Source organism: Acomys russatus, chromosome 5 (assembly GCF_903995435.1).
Source record: "Acomys russatus chromosome 5, mAcoRus1.1, whole genome shotgun sequence".
Lineage (NCBI taxonomy): Eukaryota > Metazoa > Chordata > Mammalia > Rodentia > Muridae > Acomys > Acomys russatus.
The window spans coordinates 2,218,090-2,237,728 of record NC_067141.1 but is presented as its reverse complement, the minus strand read 5'-3'; the positions used below and the strand labels follow the sequence as shown (position 1 = coordinate 2,237,728).

Genomic DNA, 19,639 nt, shown 5'->3' with positions numbered 1-19,639 from the left:
GTTTCAGGCCACTGTCCTTTGTGCTCTGTTGATTCTGGGTCTGTGGAGATGGAGAGTATGTGGAGGAGAAGGCTCTTGCCTCATGGTTAGCAGGAAACAAGGGAAAAGATAGGAAGGGACTAGGAAAAAGATACCCCAAAGATCTACCCTGGGTGACTCACTACCTCCAGTTAGATCCTTCCCAAGGTTTCCAGTACCTACAAAAATACTGTTACCAGGTAGGGACCAAATATTGAGTACATGCGCCTTTGAGGAACACTTGTATTAAACTATAGCGGGTTTTAATTTTAACCACGAGTTCACCCTTTGCTCTTGTACATATAGAATTAGGCACCTCAGGACTAGAAGGGACTTTAAAACTTCTTTTTTTTCTTTTCTTCTACCTGGTTTTAAAATGAATGATTGTTCCAGCTGCCAGGGTGCCTTCTGTTATGAGAAGTTTAACTACATAAGACCTGGCACCCATTTAGGTCTTGATAGGGACGGAAATTACCCTGAAATAGGTCCTCTGGTCCCATTAGAGCAATTAGGAATTTTCTTGAAATACTGAGAAATAACTTTTAGAATCTCTGAGTTCTACCTCCTAACCTGTTTGTAGCAAGTTTCTTCAAAAATAATTTATCAAATGATAAGTGTTTATCAATTTTTAGCTTAATTATAAAATAGCCAGCTGGCTTTGGAACTGGTTAATTGAAGACCTTTGGTTCATCCTGTCTTTTTCACTGTTGGTGTTTAAATATTGACTTGAGAGGTGTTTGAAAACAATACAAAGCTTAGGGGTTAGCAGATGTGTTAATGGCAGTATTGGGTCTGCAGAGTAACTCACTGCCCCAGATTGAGGAGTTTGTGCTGACAAGATAGGTTGCTCTAGAGCCTCATTCATTTAAAGTACCTGTAGTGTGTTGGGACCTGCACAGTGCACACTGATATTCAGTAATCAAGACAGTGGTTCTGTCTTCATGTTGTTCACACCCTAGAGCAGGAACAGGCCTATAAGGGAAGCAGACGTCCTAAGGTAGGAAGGAGCTTGGCATGGTCGAAAACAGAAGTGTAAGCAGTGTGACAGGAGCACAAGAGCTAAGGGAGAGAGTTAGGCTAGTGTGAGCTTCAGTTACAGCCAGGACTTTTCTGTCTCTCACTAAATAAATATCCTTGTATCCAAGAGAAGTGCTTGGCCCATAGGAAGTGCTCAATAAATATGTGCTGGAATGTGTGTGTATGTGGTACTTGGAAAGTTCAGTATAGGGCCAAAAATAACAGTACAGATATAGAGGAGGAGGTGGGACTTAGCAGTTGGCTGTGTGGCAGTCGTCTGGGGTCCAGCTGTCTTCAGCTGTGGTACTGATGAGCAGTACCACATAGATGTGAGCCAGTATTGTGCTGTCTGTGGAGGCTTTAGAAACAGTGCCCAAACCGTGATAGTGCTGGGGACTGCTCTTTTCATCGCTTCACACGTGTACTGTTAATGAAGACGGCACATTGAGACACAGGGGAGAGAGGGTGGGGCTGGTACATATGGAAGTCATGCTGTAGCCAAGAGTATTTTGAAGAAGGAGGCCTTGATGGGGCATCTGACAGTTAGTTTGGGACATTTGGACTGTCCTGTGAATGAGGTGTTGGGTTTAATTTTATATAAAGAAGAAAATCTAAAGTGTGGGAATGCCAAAGAGTGTAATCTTGCCTGCCATGAGGAAGACCTGTGTAGAAGACTGGCTGGAGTCCATATTTCCTACAGAGATAGAAAGACTTGACAGGGCAAGGATTCTCAGTGCAGTCACCAGGCCTGGGAGCTTTCCAGAAGTTTTAGTCAGTACAGAAACCAGAGAAATGTCTTAGAAACTATCAGAGTGATTAGATGTTGTGACATTAATGCTACATTTCATCAAAGTATCTGTTTATAACGTATTAGGACTAAACAGACAGCAGCCCACTTTTGACACAAGTGTGAGACTGGATAGCTGCATAAGGGGAGTGTTGATATGGCACATGAGATGTGGGCTTACCAGATGGTAGTTTGGGCCCCTTTGCCTGGCTTTCTGATCACTTCTGTTACCAAAGTATCTGCCCTTCTGTCCCCCAGTCTTTTCTGGGAACATGGTTGAGTTACATCATCATGAAAGTGGATCTTGTCACTTGTGCCTTATCAGCCTGGTCTTTGTTTAGCTGATATAAAGTGTGGATACTGGTCTCTGAGGTTCTCAGTGGCCTCTGCTCACGTTTCATTTGACTACCTTGTTTTCAGTTTTTTGACTGCGTCTTTAGATCCTGGTGACTTTTAAGGTTGGGTATGTCTCTTAAAAGAGACATTTTACTCAAGATTCTGTCTTTGGCCCGTTGTCTTCCATTTTGATGGAATTGTCTTCCCAGGGCTTTCCTTCCCTCATCTCATGTGTGATCCTAGGTTGGATGTTGCCTCTCTAGGCTGGATTTCTCATGCGTTTGACACCTCTAAGTTGACATGGCCCCAGCGTTCCCATTTAGATGCCATGCTTGGATTTAGAGTATTGGACTGATGTATGAAAGGGCTTGTTGAGAGCATGTTGGGAAGACTAGGTGGAGCAGTTCAGTGCTGCTAGAGGAGGGAAGGGTTAGCACACATGAAGTGTGGGCAGCTGTGAGTGAGAACTTGGAGTGCAGTGGTATTCATGGAGGTTAGTGTGGAGACAAGCTGAACATGAAGGGGTGTGGGGTGAGAGGAAGGAGAAAACGGGAGGGACTAGCATCTTGGGGTAGTCCCCTTTGTTTCACCATGATGGGCAGTAGTATGATTTGCTGAGGTAAGATGCTGTAGAGCAAGAAAGTCCGTATTGATGCAAAGGTGATAAGTTGAATTTTGGGGGCATGCTGGGATTGAGGTACATCTGTAACAAGAGCATTTAGTCATGTTTCTTTGAGGGGCATTTGTTTATCACTCATCCGGTGTCTACATCAGTCAGGTACTACTTGTGATTGTGTTATCCATTGGCTGTCCTCCTGTGCAGCTTCCAGAGCGATGCTGTGTGATACCAGGCCCTGGCAATAAAGTAGTCCAGCTGTCTGCCATGACAAAGGCTTTCATTATGTGGTGCCTAATGGAAGTCCTGCTCCTTGTTTCCAGCTTGCTCCCGATGATGCCTGGCGGTGCCCACACTGCAAGCAGCTGCAGCAGGGGAGCATCACATTAAGCCTGTGGACTCTGCCTGACGTGCTTATTATACACCTCAAGAGATTCCGCCAGGTGAGAAAACCCTGTGACTGGGGAAGGCTAGCATGACGTTTCTCTTGACTTCTCTTGGCACATTGTGTGAGTTCTTTGGTGATGCTGTTGGATTCACCCACTGATGTTGTCTGAATGTGTCCACACATGAGTTTCCTGTGATCCTTCAAGTCCTAAGCATTGTAGTTTATGCACATGTTTTACTTTGTTCTTGAGGTTTGCTTTAGACTTGTAAATGTTTTGCTTAAATTTTAGTGTGTTTATTTTAGGATTGTGAAGTGATCCTTTGTGAGAGAGGTAGAGTTCTATTTCTACCTAATATAATAAGCAGTGTTGTCGTGCTCCAAGGAGCTGTTACATGGTTGGGGAGGTGAGTCATAAACAGATACAGATATCTGCTTTTTGTTATCATTACTGCTTTATGAGTCACTTTCTCCCAAAAGTGTCTCGTGAGGTGAAACATGTCCTAGACAGCCCCATTGTAAGAGAGGGTAACAACAGGTGAGCCTTAGTGTCCTTGTGGCCTGGATTTAAGAGAGTTTGTGCCTGAAAAATGAGCAGATGTCTGCTAGATGAGAGGGAGAAGGAGGACTGCATCTTCATGTGACAGGGAAGCAGTTTATGCAGAGCCTGGGGCTGAAGAGGCTGAAAGCAGGACAGTGTGATGACACACTCCAGAAGATGGGGTGGTGGTAGGAGCTAAGAGGGAAGAGAGAAGGGGATAGAGAGCAGTTGTTCAAGCAAACCCTTGTAGGCAGAGTCAGATTTTAATGAAGATGTTTGAACAGAAGCAGCAATTGCTAAGAGTGTGTTTTGAAGTGATCATTTCAGCGCTGGATGGTTAGCAGATAAAGAGTTGCAAGTGTTGTGGGCATCTTAGAGGCTGCTACTGGCTTAGGACAGAGTTGTAGAAGTAGGAATGGAAAGATGTGAAGACTTAAGGGGGACCAGTGGTGGCAAGGGCAATACACACATAGTCTCCAGGGCTGGGTTTTCCTAAGCATCAGTGTGGAACTTAGGGGACTCTCTCACATTCTCTCCCCAGCCCTTCTAGATTTTAGAGTTGGGCTTGTGTGGTAATGAAACACGGCATTTCCCTTGGGCTTCCTCCTTGGGCTCTGTAGGTGGGAAGTTGATTAAGGCTTCCAGTCTAGCCCTCTCTGTTTTCTCCTAATGCTAACTGATTCTTTCACCTTTTCCTTCCAGAATCCCAGATTCAAAACTGCAGTGTCATCTTTGGCATTCCTTCTTGTTACTCTAATCTAGGTAGTCACTTGTGCAAGTTGACTTGGCTTTCCCATGGATTCTTTGTGTGTCTCCTCCTGCTTGCTGTGTCACCCTGCCACTGAATGGTTTTCTGCTATTGTTCAAATGGATGCAGTGGCAGTCTTTAATTGATTTCTTTGCCTCTATAACTCTGCCCTTCCTAATGTGTTTTGCACATTGCTCACAATTCTCCACTAACAATTCTGGTGACATCACTTCCTCCCTACAAGCCTCAGCGTTTCCCTCTGCACTATAAAATAAGGTCCCTGTTCTTCAGCTTGGCCTTCATTCAGAAGCTTTTCTCCTATGAATAGCTTTAATAGATCCATAAATCTCCTTCAGTAGATCCATAAATCCTTAGGATTGTCATATCTATGTCTGATTAGTTTTTAAGTGTTTTCCTGGACATAGAAAACACACAATAATATCCATTCAATGGGTTTTTAGGTTTCAAAGCTATTTGAAAAGGCTTAATGGAAAATACAGATTATTAAATATTGTTGCCTAAATAGCTAAGTTCAGCCAAATAAATGTGCTTGTTGGAGAAGTAGGGAGGAAAGGGTTACTGCTTATTGAACGCCTCTCCTGTGCTAGGTATTAGGGCTTGCCATTTATGTACTCACACCCCATTAATCTTCAGGCATCTTGACAGAGTGAAATTGTCACTTTGCTTCTAAGATAAAGAAATGAAAATCCAGAGGTTCATTTTCCCCTACATGTTGGTCTTCATTGGTTTTACTTTAGGTGGTACTAAAGCTTGTTCCTGTAGACAGTTAGCACTATTAGTCTGTTTCTCTAGTCTGTGTCTTGGGAAATATCAGATAGGTGATTCAAAGTGATTTAACTGATAGGGTCCACATTTCATGCTACACTGAGCTTCCATCTGCTTGCATTAAAATGTCATCAGAACTTGTTTTTCTTCTTGCAACAGGAAGGAGACAGGCGTATGAAACTTCAGAACATGGTCAAATTCCCCTTGACTGGCCTGGACATGACACCTCATGTGGTTAAGAGAAGCCAGAGCAGCTGGAGCTTGCCATCTCATTGGTCCCCATGGAGACGGCCCTATGGACTCGGGAGGGACCCTGAGGACTACATCTATGATCTGTATGCTGTGTGCAATCATCACGGCACCATGCAAGGGGGGCACTACACAGGTCTGCAGTGCGAGAGGCTGCGTGTCTGTGCTGATGCTTCCTTCAGGCTGTTTGCTTGTAGCTTTTGATCCTCCCTTTCTTTTCCAGTGTGCCTTTTGCCAGCCCGGAGAGCAACTTCATCCTCCAGCTCTCTGTCCGAGGTCAAATACATGAACCTTCTTTCTGAATTTATTCACCCAGTAGTGAGCAGACTTGATGGCAGAATGTTTGCACACAGCTGAGGAGCCACTCTTGTTTACCCAGTGTGTCTCCGCATCATAGCTGTGTGATGCCTTTGAGGTTCTAGCATCTCCCTAGCTCAAAATGGTCATGAGTCACTTCCATATCCTCTATTCTTTTAAGGGTAAATTTACTTTTGTATTATAAAAGCAACTCTATTCAGCATATAAATCTAGAGAGAGGTGGAAAGAACACCATTGTGAAATGGGCTTATCAAGGTAAAAGCTACTAACATTAAAAAAAAGTCATGGTTAAGATATGCATGGTTAAACTTAGCATTTTTGTCAGTGTTAATTGTTCAGTTTGGTGGCATTGAGAACATGTTGTTGGTCATCATATCCACTTCCAGAACTTCTTCATCTTCTTAAACAGAAACTCATTGAACAGTAATTTCCATGTTACCCTCCCCCAACCTCTGACAGCCACCACACTGTCTCAGTGAACTTACTACTCTAGGTAACTCTTGCACTGGGCTCACACAGTATTAGTAGTTGTTTCTAACTACTGTATTTTATTGAGTGTAATGTCTTTAAAGTTCATCCATAGTAGTGGTTTGATACATGACGTATATATTTAATGCTCTTTGTTTTTGTTCTTTCTGTTTTACACTGATGTGACTATATTGGTGTGTTTCACTCATAAATATTAAACACTTTGTAGTTAGCTTGTAATGGTCTCTTACCACATCAGAGGCGACTAAATCCTACCGTGTATTTTCTAGGAGTAGAAACAAGTAGGCAGAGATGCAGATAAAATAAAATTGAAGGGCAGAGCTGTGTGTGTACTAAGTGGTAGTGGAAGTGAACCCAGGGGAGGGGAGGAGAAGCTGCCTGAGATTGGTACCTGTTTGAGCAGCACTAGCTTATGGGCTTAGAGTCAGAGTTATACCTTTGTGGTGGTCCAGTAAAAATGGTATTGCTTAGTGATACGGTTTCATCTTATCCTGTGTAGTTACACTGATGTTCTAATGACAAGTTGTCTAACATGGTATTTCTCAGAACATATTTCTCTTAAGTGACATGACTACTAACCATTCCCATTGCTTAACATTTATTGTTTCTGTTTTTAAACTTTAAAAAAAAAAACTTTTAATCTACTATTGATGACTCTTCTTGTAAACACTTTTTTCTTGAATTTTGATTCTTTATTTCTTTGAGATTGAGTCTCAGAAATGTAATTATTGGATTAAGGGCATATAAAAACTATATAAAGCCAGGGTTTTTTACTTCGATATCTGTATATAAGGATTGATATGAAGGAAATACTGTTAGTTGGTTATTTGTATAGGTGTTTTAAACTCAGATTGCTGTACCCTTTATCTTCAGTCTATTTGATGAGCATGCCTCTCAGGAGCCTAGTTTATCAGTGCAGTGGTTTTTCCAACAAGGCCCTGGCACTCTAATGCTGGCCATTGACTTATAGTAGTAGGTGGAGATGGGGATCTGTCAGATGGTATGTTAAAGTCCTTGAGATTCTTCTCCTAGCAGTTAGCCACCAGTTCCCTGTGTACTGGCAAGATAATGGTGTCTGTTGGCCTTCCCAGCCTTGCATGTTCTCTTCAGGCTACTCTCTTCCAATCAGGAAGGCAGGAGGACAGGAAGATGACTAGCTCATTCTTGAAGCCCTTTTAGTTTAACTCTGCTGGCAGCAGCTGTTTTTGAGAGGAATGACCCAGCCTCTGGATGTGTTCATGACAAAACAGTCTGGCTTCTGCTTTTCTGGGAAGCAATTGCAAGGAGAAAGAGGCTCCCACAGTGCTTTCATGTTACAGAAGACATTAATAGCTTAAATATGTTTTACCTTGTACTTTTGCTTAAGCACTATTTAGATGGCAATGCAGTGTTTGTTGTTTTATCTATTTTTATAGCAGCCACTTATGTGGTGATTATATTTCTATTTGAATATTTGATTTTCTGACATTACTAGTAATGTCTATGTTCTTGGATACATAGACATGGGATAGTCATAGGACTATGTATTCTTTACTCTTAGGATGGAAAGGACTTAAATGTAATTGTAATTTTCTAATTACTTGGTATATTAACACCTTTGCCAACATTCCTAGTTGATATTTATACTGCTTCAGCTTTGGTGAAGAAATCATTTTGCAAAATAGGTCCTATTATTATATACTGAGTAGGCAAGAAATTGTTAGGGAAAATTGGATGGTGCTAGATATCAGACTGTTACTGTCCTTTATTTAGAACAGACTTTGTGAACCTTGTGAAAACCTGCAGAAACAGTGTAACTCAGTGAAAGGAGCTTAGGTGAGATTGTAGACCCATCTTCCTAGCTCTGAGAACTTGGCCAAGTAACTTTGCTTGGGCCCATGAAGCACATTGGTATCATTTGCTCATTGCCCCTTACCTAGGAGGTGCTCACATAGTCTATATCAGTGGTTCTCAGCCTTCCTAATGCTGTGACCCTTTACTATTATAGTTTTTCATGTTGTGGTGACCTCAACCATAAAATTATTTTCACTGCTACTTCATAACTGTAATTTTGCTACTGTTATGAATCATAAATATCCTTGTTTTCCAGTGCTCTTAGGCATGAAGACCCATGAAAGGGTTGTTCAACCCCCAAAGGTGTCATAACCCATAGGTTGAGAACTGATGGACTATATTATCTCCTCTCTCCTGTTCTGTGTGTGTGTTTGAAGGCCAGAGGACAACCTTGGGTGTTGTTCCTCAGGCTTTGTCTACCCTGTTTTGAGACAGCCTCTCATTGACCGGAAGCATGCCAGTTAGGCTGGGCTGGTCATTGAGCCTCAAGTGTCAGCCTGGCTCTGCCTCCCTAGCAGTGGGGGTCACCAGTGTGTGCCATGTGGAACAGCCTCCCCAGACCCCTTCTTTTCTCTTGTTAAGCCAAACCATTGCTTGTCTCATCTCTAAATGTTTACAGTTACAGTTTAGAGAAAACATCACTTGGCATTACTTTATTTTCTTTTTAATTATATTTATTTGTGTTGGGGGATGGCAGTGCATGTGGAGGTCAGGGGATAATTTATGTGAGGGGTATGGTTCTTTCTTTCCATCATGTGGGGCCCAGGGATCAAATAGGCAGCAAGTTTATCTGTTGAGCCACCTCATAGCATTTTTATTTTGTTTTTAGTTGAAGATACTGTTTTTAAGTCTTCACTAGAATGTCTTTGATTCATTCTTGAGGTAATTGCATGGTATGTGTACGGCTAACTTGTGCAAGGAATTTAGAACAGAGCCTCTCAAACTATCTGTGATAAAGGCCTCACTATTTTCTATTTTAGCATTTCCAATCCTTCAAAAACCAATTTTGTAAAAATACAATATAAATGTTACAGCAGTATCATATTTATTGCAAGACGTTTTTGAATGCTTATCTTTGTTTTGGTGCCTCCTTTTATGGGTAGATGCCAGGGTCTGAGCCACAGCTTGAGTAGCACTGGCCTAGAAAACACTCTGGAAGGCAGTGTTAGGGAGAAAAGCAAGTAGAATTAGAAGTAAATAGTTAGCTTAATAGTAAGTTACTGCATGGCCTTTCCATTCCATGATTGAGAGCAGGCCATCTGAAAGAAAGCAGACTGAACTAGAGCAAGGTGACTCTATTCATATATTCCTGGTGGGCGTGTCCGCTGTGCAGTTCTACTCCCGCTCACCTCTCCCGACTAGCAGCCTCCTCCCGGATGGGCCGTTTTGTGTATTAGCCTGACACCGTCAGCCCAGGCTGTGTTGTTGTGATGATGTGTCCAGTTCATTCTCCCTGGTTCTGGCAGTGGCACATGATCTCCCTCCTACATCGGGAGCCTTTGCTTGCAGCAGTTCCTCACCTAGGTCCCTTTCATCTCTGTGGTTCCAATACTTGGAAAAGTGAAGTGGCCTATGAGGGTGTCACTCATGGTGCCTCTCAGAATTGTATGTGCCCTATCCTTAAAGGCCATCCTAAGTCTGTGTCTGCATTTACTGAATATTCCAGCACTCACCTGTTTTCAGTCAATGAATATTTTTAGAAAGGTAATAACAATGTGTTTTTCTGGAATAAGCTTTTAAATTAGGATCCCGTGATCTAGCCTAATAGTGTGACTTGATTTCATGACCTCAAGGTTTTGGGGTAGGTAGGGTGCTTGTGATCAGACCCTGGCTCTTAGGCTGCTAAGCACATATTTTGTTACTGAGCTACACTTACAGCTCCACACTTTTATGTTTTTATTGGCTCCTGTTTTGTTTTTGTTTTTCTTGATGGTTCTTGAATGCTCTTTATTTCTCTCTCAGGCTTAGAGTTGTAACTAGAGAGAAAGCTCCATGTTTGTATTCTTGAGTTCTGTGTTCTCAAGTTTCCCAGGGAACTTCTAAAGATTGTTTAGGAAAAGGCTTGGGTAAACCCAAAAAGCCTTACGCTCATCCTCTGTCAGTTGTATGACCATGTGCTAGGTGGCCTTTGTGTGTAGCATAATATGGGTGTATTTGTGGAGTATGTGTGTGGAGGCCAGGGGTCCTCCTCAAGTGCACCCACTTTGTGTCTTGGGTTTTATTGTTGCTGTTTTGCTAGTTTAATTAGGCTGGGTGCTGGGCATTGAACCTTTTCCTTGCCTGGTAGCACTTTACCAGCTGAGCTATGTCTCCAGCCCCATAAGTAGTGTTTCTGAGCCTGTGTAAATTTGTAGTAATGAAAAATCTCAGGATTAAATTAGATGTTTAGAGTATGGTAAGTCTTAGATAGCAGTTGGTGAGCTGTTCATATTATTTTATATCATTAATAAGCGCTAAAGTGGTACAACAACAACAGAGTTCTTTGCCCTGCCTTTTGATAATGAGACTGGATGATTCTGTGTTGTAGAATGCTTCCTGTGTACGCATTGTGGACATGTCTGGCCTCTACTCGCTAGATGCTTGTTAGCCCCACTCCCACTCCACCCCCAGTTGTGACGATCAAAGTGTTTTTATTCATTGCCAAGTGTCTCTAGCAGGAAAAAATTGTCCTTGGTTGAGACCTACTTATACTTAGAAGTGTAATGAGTTTTCTGAGATAAAACAGTTTTGAAATTGGAATACTTGGGAATTTCTTAGAGCAGTCTGCCTGGATGTGAGTTGATTTGGATTTGTTTTTTCCTTAATCTCTTTTTGTTACTGTGGACAGTTGAAAATGCTGTGGAGTTAATTATATACATGAGGCATAAGAGATGGTGTCTGTGGGTAGAGTACCTGGTGTGGCTTTGCTGTTGCTGACAGTGGGCTCTTTTTGGCAGCGTACTGTAAGAACTCCGTGGATGGTCTCTGGTATTGCTTCGATGACAGCGATGTACAACAGCTGTCGGAAGATGAGGTGTGCACACAGACAGCTTACATCCTTTTCTACCAGAGACGGACAGCCATCCCATCATGGTCAGCCAATAGCTCAGTGGCAGGTAACCTGGTTCTTGGGTGGGTTTTTTTTTCCCCCTTAATTTTCTTTTTCTTTTCCCCAGAACAGGACGTTGTAATTCATGGTCCAGAGGATGTCCCAAAAGGCTTTATTATTAAAAGCTTGATAAGATTAATTTTCACATTTCCACTCAATCTGGGAACTAATGTGATCTAGGTCAAGGAAGTTTGGGTGGATTCTGAACTACCATGGACCAGTAGAGTTCACATAGAGGTGAGGGCAGATGCTAGCCAAGCCATTCAATGTTTACTCTGGGTAAGTGCCTGGAGGAATAGTGTTAGCAGCCTGAGGTACTGTTCTGACATCTGTGTAGATGATTTTGGAACATGTCCCAAGCCTCTACAGAGGTGTGTATGCTCAAAGCAACTGAAGGAGACAAGCCCTGCCCCGTGGGTAGGCTGCTCACCTAATGGAAGAGGGAGCTCTGGTACTCTTGGGCCTTTCCAGTGGCTCAGCTGTGCCCAAAAATGGCAGTCTTTTGAGGTCTGTTGAGGCATCGCTGCTTCAATTTCAAGAACACTATCTATTGCCCTTAACATATTTAAGGCTACCCCTGGAATTGAAAGAACAGAGTGACATGCAGCGCATTCATACACCCCTCCGTGCGTGCGTGCCTGTGTGCCTGTGTGTGTGCGCGCGTGCATGTCATTAGTATGATAATGGCTTTAAAATGTCCAAAACTGATCAAAGCTAAGAAAAAAAACAGTGTATTGGAAGCCAAAGAGGGAGGGAGCCATTATCAGGATGAAAAGTAAACAAACTAAAATTAAAAAAAAAGAAGTGAGTCCTTGTCAGTGAGCAGACGTGTGTTCCTGTTCATTATTCCCTTGCCAGGATTAGAATTTGCTTTTGGAAATAGTTACTCTACATTTACATTTTGTTTGCATGACCTTGGTGGATGCAGGAATTGCCTGGAGTTTCTTCATCTTTGCGAGGGATACTCTGCTCTGGGCATTTGTTTTGAGTCTGGGATGAGGACCCAAGCCTCTGGCATGACTGGCAGCACTTTGACAGGATGTGTGCTGTGCTAGACCCTGGCTGACCTCAGCACTCATCTCCTTTTCTCCAGGTTCTACAAGTTCTTCTCTGTGTGAGCACTGGGTGAGCCGGCTCCCAGGGAGCAAGCAAACCAGCGTGACCTCTGCAGCCTCCTCGAGACGCACCTCTCTGGCCTCACTCTCTGAGTCTGTGGAGATGACAGGGGAGAGGAGTGAAGATGATGGTAGGTGTGGGTCTTGGTGTCAGAGTTCCAAAGGATAACTCACAGACAAAGCACAGGTTCTGCGGGCTTAGGAGCAGTCTTTTGTCGGGAGTGTAGAGCTTAAAGGAATTGGGGTACATAACTGGATTGTGGCTTCTCTATGACCAGGGTTTTCTCCTACTACTTCATTATTTCTCACTTCTATATTTTAGCATGCAGATAAGGGCTTTCTTTATCTAGTTTAGTAAGAGACACGTTTGTTACATTGCCTGGGACTCCCTCATGTGGAGTTGATGTTCTCAGCTTAATGAGGGCACCATTGGCTCAGCTTGACCTCTATTCTAAACATAGTCACAACATCAACACTGGAGAAAATCTGATAAAACATTGAAATGGATTTTATTTGGTTTTTCTTAGTACCTTTCACTTACTGCTTGAGTATTGACAGGATAGCCCTTAATACTATCAGGAAATCCAAGTGGCATAGCATGGATTGGGTAGTCAAAGCACATCGAAGGATGAGCTCAGCTTCTATAATGAACACAGTGAGTCATCTTCCAACAAGGTTCACTCTGCTGCTAATAGTTGAGTTGCTTTAATCTGCTTCTGAGGGTGACGGATAATTCTGAGAAAATGAAATAGAGCCAAAGTGGAAGGTGTTTGGAGGAAACCAAACTAGGAGAGCAGTGGCATGGCTCTGGCTCCACCTGCTGTGCCACTTTTCTTCTTTTCCTTGTGAAGCAGGAATATGTTGGACTTTTGCTGCTAAGACCTTTCTCGTTCCTGGTATTTTCTAAAAAGCTGACTAATGAATCTAGACTGTTTTCATCACAGTCCTGTAAACTTGAAATTTGCTGTTGTTTTAACAATAAACCCAGAAATGGCTTGCCTTAATCTATTTTTGAACAGTTTAGTTGGTAAAATCAGTATCTTCTTATGCATCATCATCATTCACTCATGCTCAGTGGTCACAAAGAACAGAACCTGACTCTTAAAAGTCACAAAAGGGGGCTGGAGAGATGGCTCAGAGGTTAAGAGCACTGGTTGCTCTCTTCCAAAGATCTTGAGTTCAATCCTCAGCAACCACATGGTGGCTCACAGCCATCTGTAATGAGATAGGGTGCCCTCTGGCCTACAAGTGTTACATGCATGCAGAGCACTGTACACATAATAATAAATAAATCTCAAGGAAAGGAAAGAAATCACAAAGGCCACACCTGTAGTAACAAATGTATACAGAATTCAGCTCAGAATTGTCTTGGAAGGGTTTAAGCCATTGCAAACACTAGCCTATCAAGGTAGTATATATTGTATCCAAGGCTCTAACTCTTTCCATTGATGCCCTTTCATTGTTACCTGCTACAGACTTGTTTCCACAGGGAATGCAATGAGGGTCATGGGTTCCTGTGTCATTTTGGGCAAGGAGTTCATTCTGAGAGTCCCAGGTGTCCTTCAGGAAGATGAAGGAGTTGGATCAGCAGCCCATGCTTAGTGAACACCTGGGCATGCCAGGATCCTTGCTAGACACAGACTTCTAAGATGCGCTCCAGTTCTAATTAGACCCAACAGTCCACAGGCCACATGGCTTTTCCGTAGTTTTTGGAACATGCTTGATTACGTGCCACCTGTGCCTGTTTCTGTGGTCATGTCTGAGCAGTTTTGTGAACAGCCTGACAGAAAGCATGCTGACTCTAACGTAAGATGGTAGATGGAGAACATTTTGCTGACTTCAGAGTTAGCTTGATCCTATTGTGGGATAAAGGATCTTCAAAGGGTTGAAAGCACACAGCTATCCTTGACTCTAGCAGACAGGCTGGTTTTGAAGGTCCTGTTGTTCTGCCAGGCTTGCCCTTGCTCTGTCTTCAGTGTCTTAAGGTATCTTACTAAATGTTTTGTTGGATTAGCTGACGGAATTTTCTCTGCTATTCAGGAGGCTTTTCTACTCGACCATTTGTGAGAAGTGTGCAACGTCAAAGCTTGTCATCCAGATCTTCTGTCACCAGCCCCTTGGCCGTCAATGAAAACTGCATGAGGCCCTCTTGGTCCCTGTCTGCCAAGCTGCAGATGCGCTCCAGTTCTCCTTCCCGCTTCTCAGGGGACTCCCCTATCCATGGATCTGCCTCCACCCTCGAACGAATTGGGGAGGCAGGTGATGACAAAGTCTCTATTTCTTGCTTTGGTAGTCTGCGGAACCTTTCTGGTAGCCACCAGGAATCAAGTGACAGTCACAACAGACGAGAGCACAAGACTGTGGGCCGGGCCCCACTGGCTGTCATGGAAGGTGTGTTCAAAGATGAGTCAGAATCTCGAAAATTGAACTCCAGTGTTGTAGACACACCAAGCAAAATCCGAGCACAAGGGGATTGCTTGCCCCCCATCTCTGATCCTTTTGACAATAATAACCAGATTGCTTATGTGGACCAGAGTGACTCTGTTGACAGCTCTCCCGTCAAAGAGGTGAAACCTCCAAGCTACTCAGACCCTCTCACAAAGAAACCAGAGAGCACACCCAAGAGATCCCCTAGTTCCAAAGGCACTGCTGAGCCAGAAAAGAACATGCGGAAGGGGAGGCCAGCCTTGGCCAGCCAGGAATCTTCTCTTTCTAGTCCATCCCCTTCCTCTCCTGTACCTGTGAAGGTTTCCATGAAACCTGCCCGCTGTCGGAACAAAGCAGATTCTTCCAGGACCAGTGGAAGGCATTCGTCCCCTGCCTCTACCCAACCCAGAAAAGAATCATCTCCCAGGTCCCAGGAGCCTGTGTCATCTCCTTCACCACAGAAGCAAAAGTCTGCTTCTGCCTTCACTTACTCCTCCTCTTCCATATCTGCCAAAAAAGCCCCAGGCCCTGCCACCAGGGGCTCCTTTCCTTCTGGAAAGAGCAGGACTTCTGACCGGAGCTTGAGTAGAGAGGGTTCCAGACAAAGCTTAGGTTCGGACAGAGCAAGCATCACCTCCACCTCCACCTCTAAACCCAACTCCCCTCGGGTGAATCAGGCCAGAGCAGGGGATAGCAGATTTGATGGCAAACATGTCCGGAGCTCCTCCATGGCCAGCTTGCGCTCACCCAGCACAAGTGTGCGCTCTGGTTTGAAGAGAGACAGCAAGTCTGAGGACAAGGGACTGTCCTTCTTTAAGTCAGCCTTGAGACAGAAAGAAACCCGGCGGTCAACTGATCTGGGCAAGACAACCTTGCTGTCCAAAAAGGCTGGCGGGAGCTCTGCCAAGTCAGTCAGTAAGAACAGCACAGATGACAAGACAGAGAAAGGCCGTCAGTCACCAGGCTCACAGCAGCCAAACACAAATGCAGTTGGGAAGGAACAGCTTGTCTCCAAGGACCCTGCTTCTGCTAAACATTCCTTGCTATCTGCTCGCAGATCCAAGTCTTCCCAGCTAGATTCTGGAGTTCCCTTGTCTCCCAGTAGCAGGCCAACCACTGAGAAAGGCTCCAAAAAGCTGTCTTCTAGCATGCAAACCTCTGCACGGCCTTCTCAAAAACCTCAGTGATCTTCTGCAATCGGGTGTTTTATCTGTACAGATGTCTTATTTATTTAGAACCCCTCCCTTCCCACCAAAGCCCTTTGTGCTTTTATTTTGTATTTTTTGGGTCATGTGCCTGACTGTGAGAGTATGAGTGTGTGTGTGGGATTAAAAGTGTCGCCTTATTCTGCCATTGAACCAAATAACAGCCATAGGCAAAGCGTTGATACCAAGCTAACTGGGATAATTATAGAAAATAATCTGAATAGTCCCCTTAGCAATTGTACCTATGTCTTTCTAGAGAACCCTGATGACTTTTGGTGGACACTAGGGTTTGGAAACCTGTGAGCCAATTAAGCTATCAGTGTGTAGTTAGATGAACCGCTTGTCTTGGGCTTTGTCCGAGCAGAATTTATCTTTATGTGGATTGTTGAGTGGCATCAGGAGCTTAAAGAACAAACAAACAAACAAACAAAAAACTGATGCTAACATCAGAATTAACTGAGGGAAAACTTGCTTTCTGCACTTTGGCCCCATCTACCAGTCTTTGTAAGGGCAATATCTTAACACTAATGTTTCTCAGGTATATATACTCAGCTAGTCTCAGATGGATGTACATTACTAATAAATGGGAAGAGGAAGGTGATGTGTGGGGTGGTGACTGTCCTTTCTCCTACTGCCACAGGTAGAGGTTTTACAGGTAGGCATAAAGCATTTGCTACCTTCATACCTGCAGTGATGTCCTGTCTTGACTCCTTGGATATGTTCTAGGATCTGACAATGTTTGAATAGTCAGAAAGCCAGTCACTAATTATTTTTTTTTCATTCTAAATTTGCTAGCTTAAGGCCACTGGAGGTTTGAAATATAGGAGAAAAGTTAATGCCTTTGAAAGATTCCCAGTACAATTTTTATTCCCAGCTGGAAGGCTGAGTTGATACCATTTTCCTTCCCTGACGTAGCTTGTTCTGTTAGAAGCTGAGGATCTCATACTGCCCCTTGTGTGCATGCTTACTGCCTTGTCTTGCTGCTTGGAAAAGATAGAAGATGCCTCCTGCCAAGAGCCACTGATGGTATGCTGCCGTGACGTGAGACAAAGCATTGCACATGCACTTTGGATCCTGCCTGTCAGTCGTCCTTTTGACTGCTTTTCAGTAACTCATTTATGTCTACTCTGTTCTGAAGAGTTAACTCATGCCTAGAACTCAGAAGCTGAGTCTGGCATATGTTCCCTCTGGCATGTAGTTGCAAACTGCATTCTTATATACAAAAAGGGGAACCTCACTGAATTCTCACAGATAGAGAAAACCTCTTGGAAATACTTTGCAGCCCAGTTTTTTAGTATCCTTTTTATTTATTTATTTTTTTAATATTGAGAGAATCATGGATTTGATTCTCAGAGTATCATTTGTCATTTTGTCATTAAATATAGCATGTTGAGCTTATATGTTCTTAAATTCTAAGGCTTATGGTTCCCAGGTCTTCCTTTTTAGTATTTCTGTGAAATGACTGCAGTGCATATGTGCGTGCAGTTTTGATTTCTGCACTGTCCTTTTGTTCTTTTTCTGTTTTTAGAAATACCTCTTGGGAAGTATTTCTAGTAAGTTACTTAAGTTTATTTTGCTGCTAATATGGATGTTTGCTGGTAGATTGCAGGTTGAGGGTGGCAAGGATTTTCAGCTCTTGTGGTATCTGAGGCTTAATTATTCAGCCTTTTGCACATTACCACAGTGCTGTCCACACAATCCAGTGAGAGTGAGCCAGTACCCACTGCACTCAGTCCTGTACTGGCTGCTTGTGTGCACACCTTGTGGCTTCCCAAAGCATTTTGGCTCTCTGCTCTGCCGTGGTGTAAACTGAGGTGACAGCTGCCTTGCATGTCGTCATTGCTCAGTGGCACAAGGTGAGCCCCATCAGTATTTAGCTACCGATCTTGTTTTCTTGTCTTGTCTTTATTTTCTGAAAAAGCACCAAACGCAAGACCATCAGTATCAGGAACTGAGCATTTATGTGATTTGAACCTCTGAAGCAGTTTTAGAATTATAGTGTGATAAGAAAAGATTTTAATAACAATCTGTTTGGCCATAATTAAGATGAATAGAGACTTTCACAGTACTATATAGTTTTATTCTTGAACGCAGTAGAAATGGTTCCTCCTTCTCCTGTGTATTAGGTTTTCTTTAAAAACAAACAAACAAAACCCCAGAAAAAAATCCTCTACAAGTATATTTACTTTTCCATGGGATTTAGAAATACAATTTCTATAATATAATAAAATCTAAAAGCTACATGCGTATGGACTTTAATCCTTATTTCATATTTAATTAAATAGGAAAAATATCCAGAAGTATCATAGCACTGTCAAGCCTGTGAAGCTGTTATGCTGGTGGGGTTGGTTAGCAGTGAGGTGTAATTCCTTACTGCTGGGATGCCTGTAGGACACAGAAAAGGCTGCTCCGAAGGTGCTCTCTGAAGTGAAATATCTTATGAGAATATTATCACTTGTCTCATTCAACTCTGTGGCAGGGTTAAGGAGTTGGTTTTTAAAATCTTTTTCCCAGGGATTTAAACACAGTGAACATGTGTCTTTTGGGGTCAAAATCACCTGCTGGGATGGTAGGCCTGAGTTTCTGCTTATCAACCCACTGGTCTTGGTTAGGGCAGTCATTCCCAGGGCCCACGGCACCAACCAACAGTGTGATTAATGAATTGGTAATGTTTTTTTTGTTGTTGTTGTTGTTTTGGTTTTTTTTTTGGTTTTTTTTGCTGTTAAATAAAAACCCTTTTTATTTTTGCTCTCTTCTTCCTGTAAACATTGTGTACATGAGGCTACACCATTCCCTAAATCAGCCTTCCACCTTGCCTTCGTAACTCCTCAGATGATGTAGAAGCGTGAGGCTCAGATGCTCATACCACTGGCGGCCCTCACCAGCATCATTTGTTTTCTTATGCTGAAAAGCAGCTTGAGAGTAAGTAGTGCTATGTCAGACGTAAGAGCAATGTGGGATAGCTGCCCTGTGCAGCAATCTGAGGTTGCCTTGAACGCAAGTATTCCTCCTTGAACTATTCATTTGGGACTGCTTTACATACAGAGGCAAGCAGAATGCTTCAGCCATCTGCTGTAGTTAAGGAGGTCTGGGAGACATCAGATCAATGTCACTCAAACAGATTCTGGTGGGCTAAGGTCTGGGTTTATTTTGTCTGGAAACCTAAACTGTCCTTGTTCATCTCTGGAGACAGTGTGAACTTCTGGCCACGGGTTCAGACTGAGCTGTCTGTACTCTACAGGGGTTAGAATGCTGTACCTAGTCGCTTAGCATCAGATTTAACTCTTTGTGTTTGTATGAGATGGATATGGAGATTATTGAGGGATGGGAGGCACTGTCATCCCTCTAAATTAACTTTAATGAAATTAATAAGAATGGTATGTAAAGGGAGCAATAGTGGCAGCTTAAGGGACTATGGATTAAAGAGTTGTGAGCAAAGCTCACTTCAAATGTCCCCTTTAAGTAGATGGATGTGTGACATCATATTTCATTTTGAGAGATGACTTAATAGCTGAAGTTACAGTTTCTTGTGTAGATTGTCATTGGATACAAAGATAATTAGTGTTCTGGGTTGAATTTTTGAGCTAGGTTGAAAATCATAAGCACAGTTTCAACAAAACACATTTTGGAGGTGCGTTGATGCTTTATATTTTTGAGTTGAGAAGGGCAAGATTTACTTAT

General features: G+C 43.0%; 1 protein-coding gene across 1 annotated transcript in view; it reads left to right on the top strand.

Annotated features, from left to right (window-relative positions):
• Window positions 1-18,641, top strand: part of Usp31 (ubiquitin specific peptidase 31) — a 58,479-nt gene extending 39,838 nt beyond the window's left edge. Inside the window, exons 12-16 of the mRNA XM_051145162.1 lie at window positions 3,098-3,217; window positions 5,394-5,619; window positions 11,060-11,218; window positions 12,305-12,457; window positions 14,367-18,641. Of these exons, the coding sequence (XP_051001119.1) occupies window positions 3,098-3,217; window positions 5,394-5,619; window positions 11,060-11,218; window positions 12,305-12,457; window positions 14,367-15,940 (2,232 nt within the window). The 3' untranslated portion in view covers window positions 15,941-18,641. The remainder of the gene's footprint in view (window positions 1-3,097; window positions 3,218-5,393; window positions 5,620-11,059; window positions 11,219-12,304; window positions 12,458-14,366) is intronic.
• The last annotated feature ends 998 nt before the right edge of the window (window positions 18,642-19,639 follow it).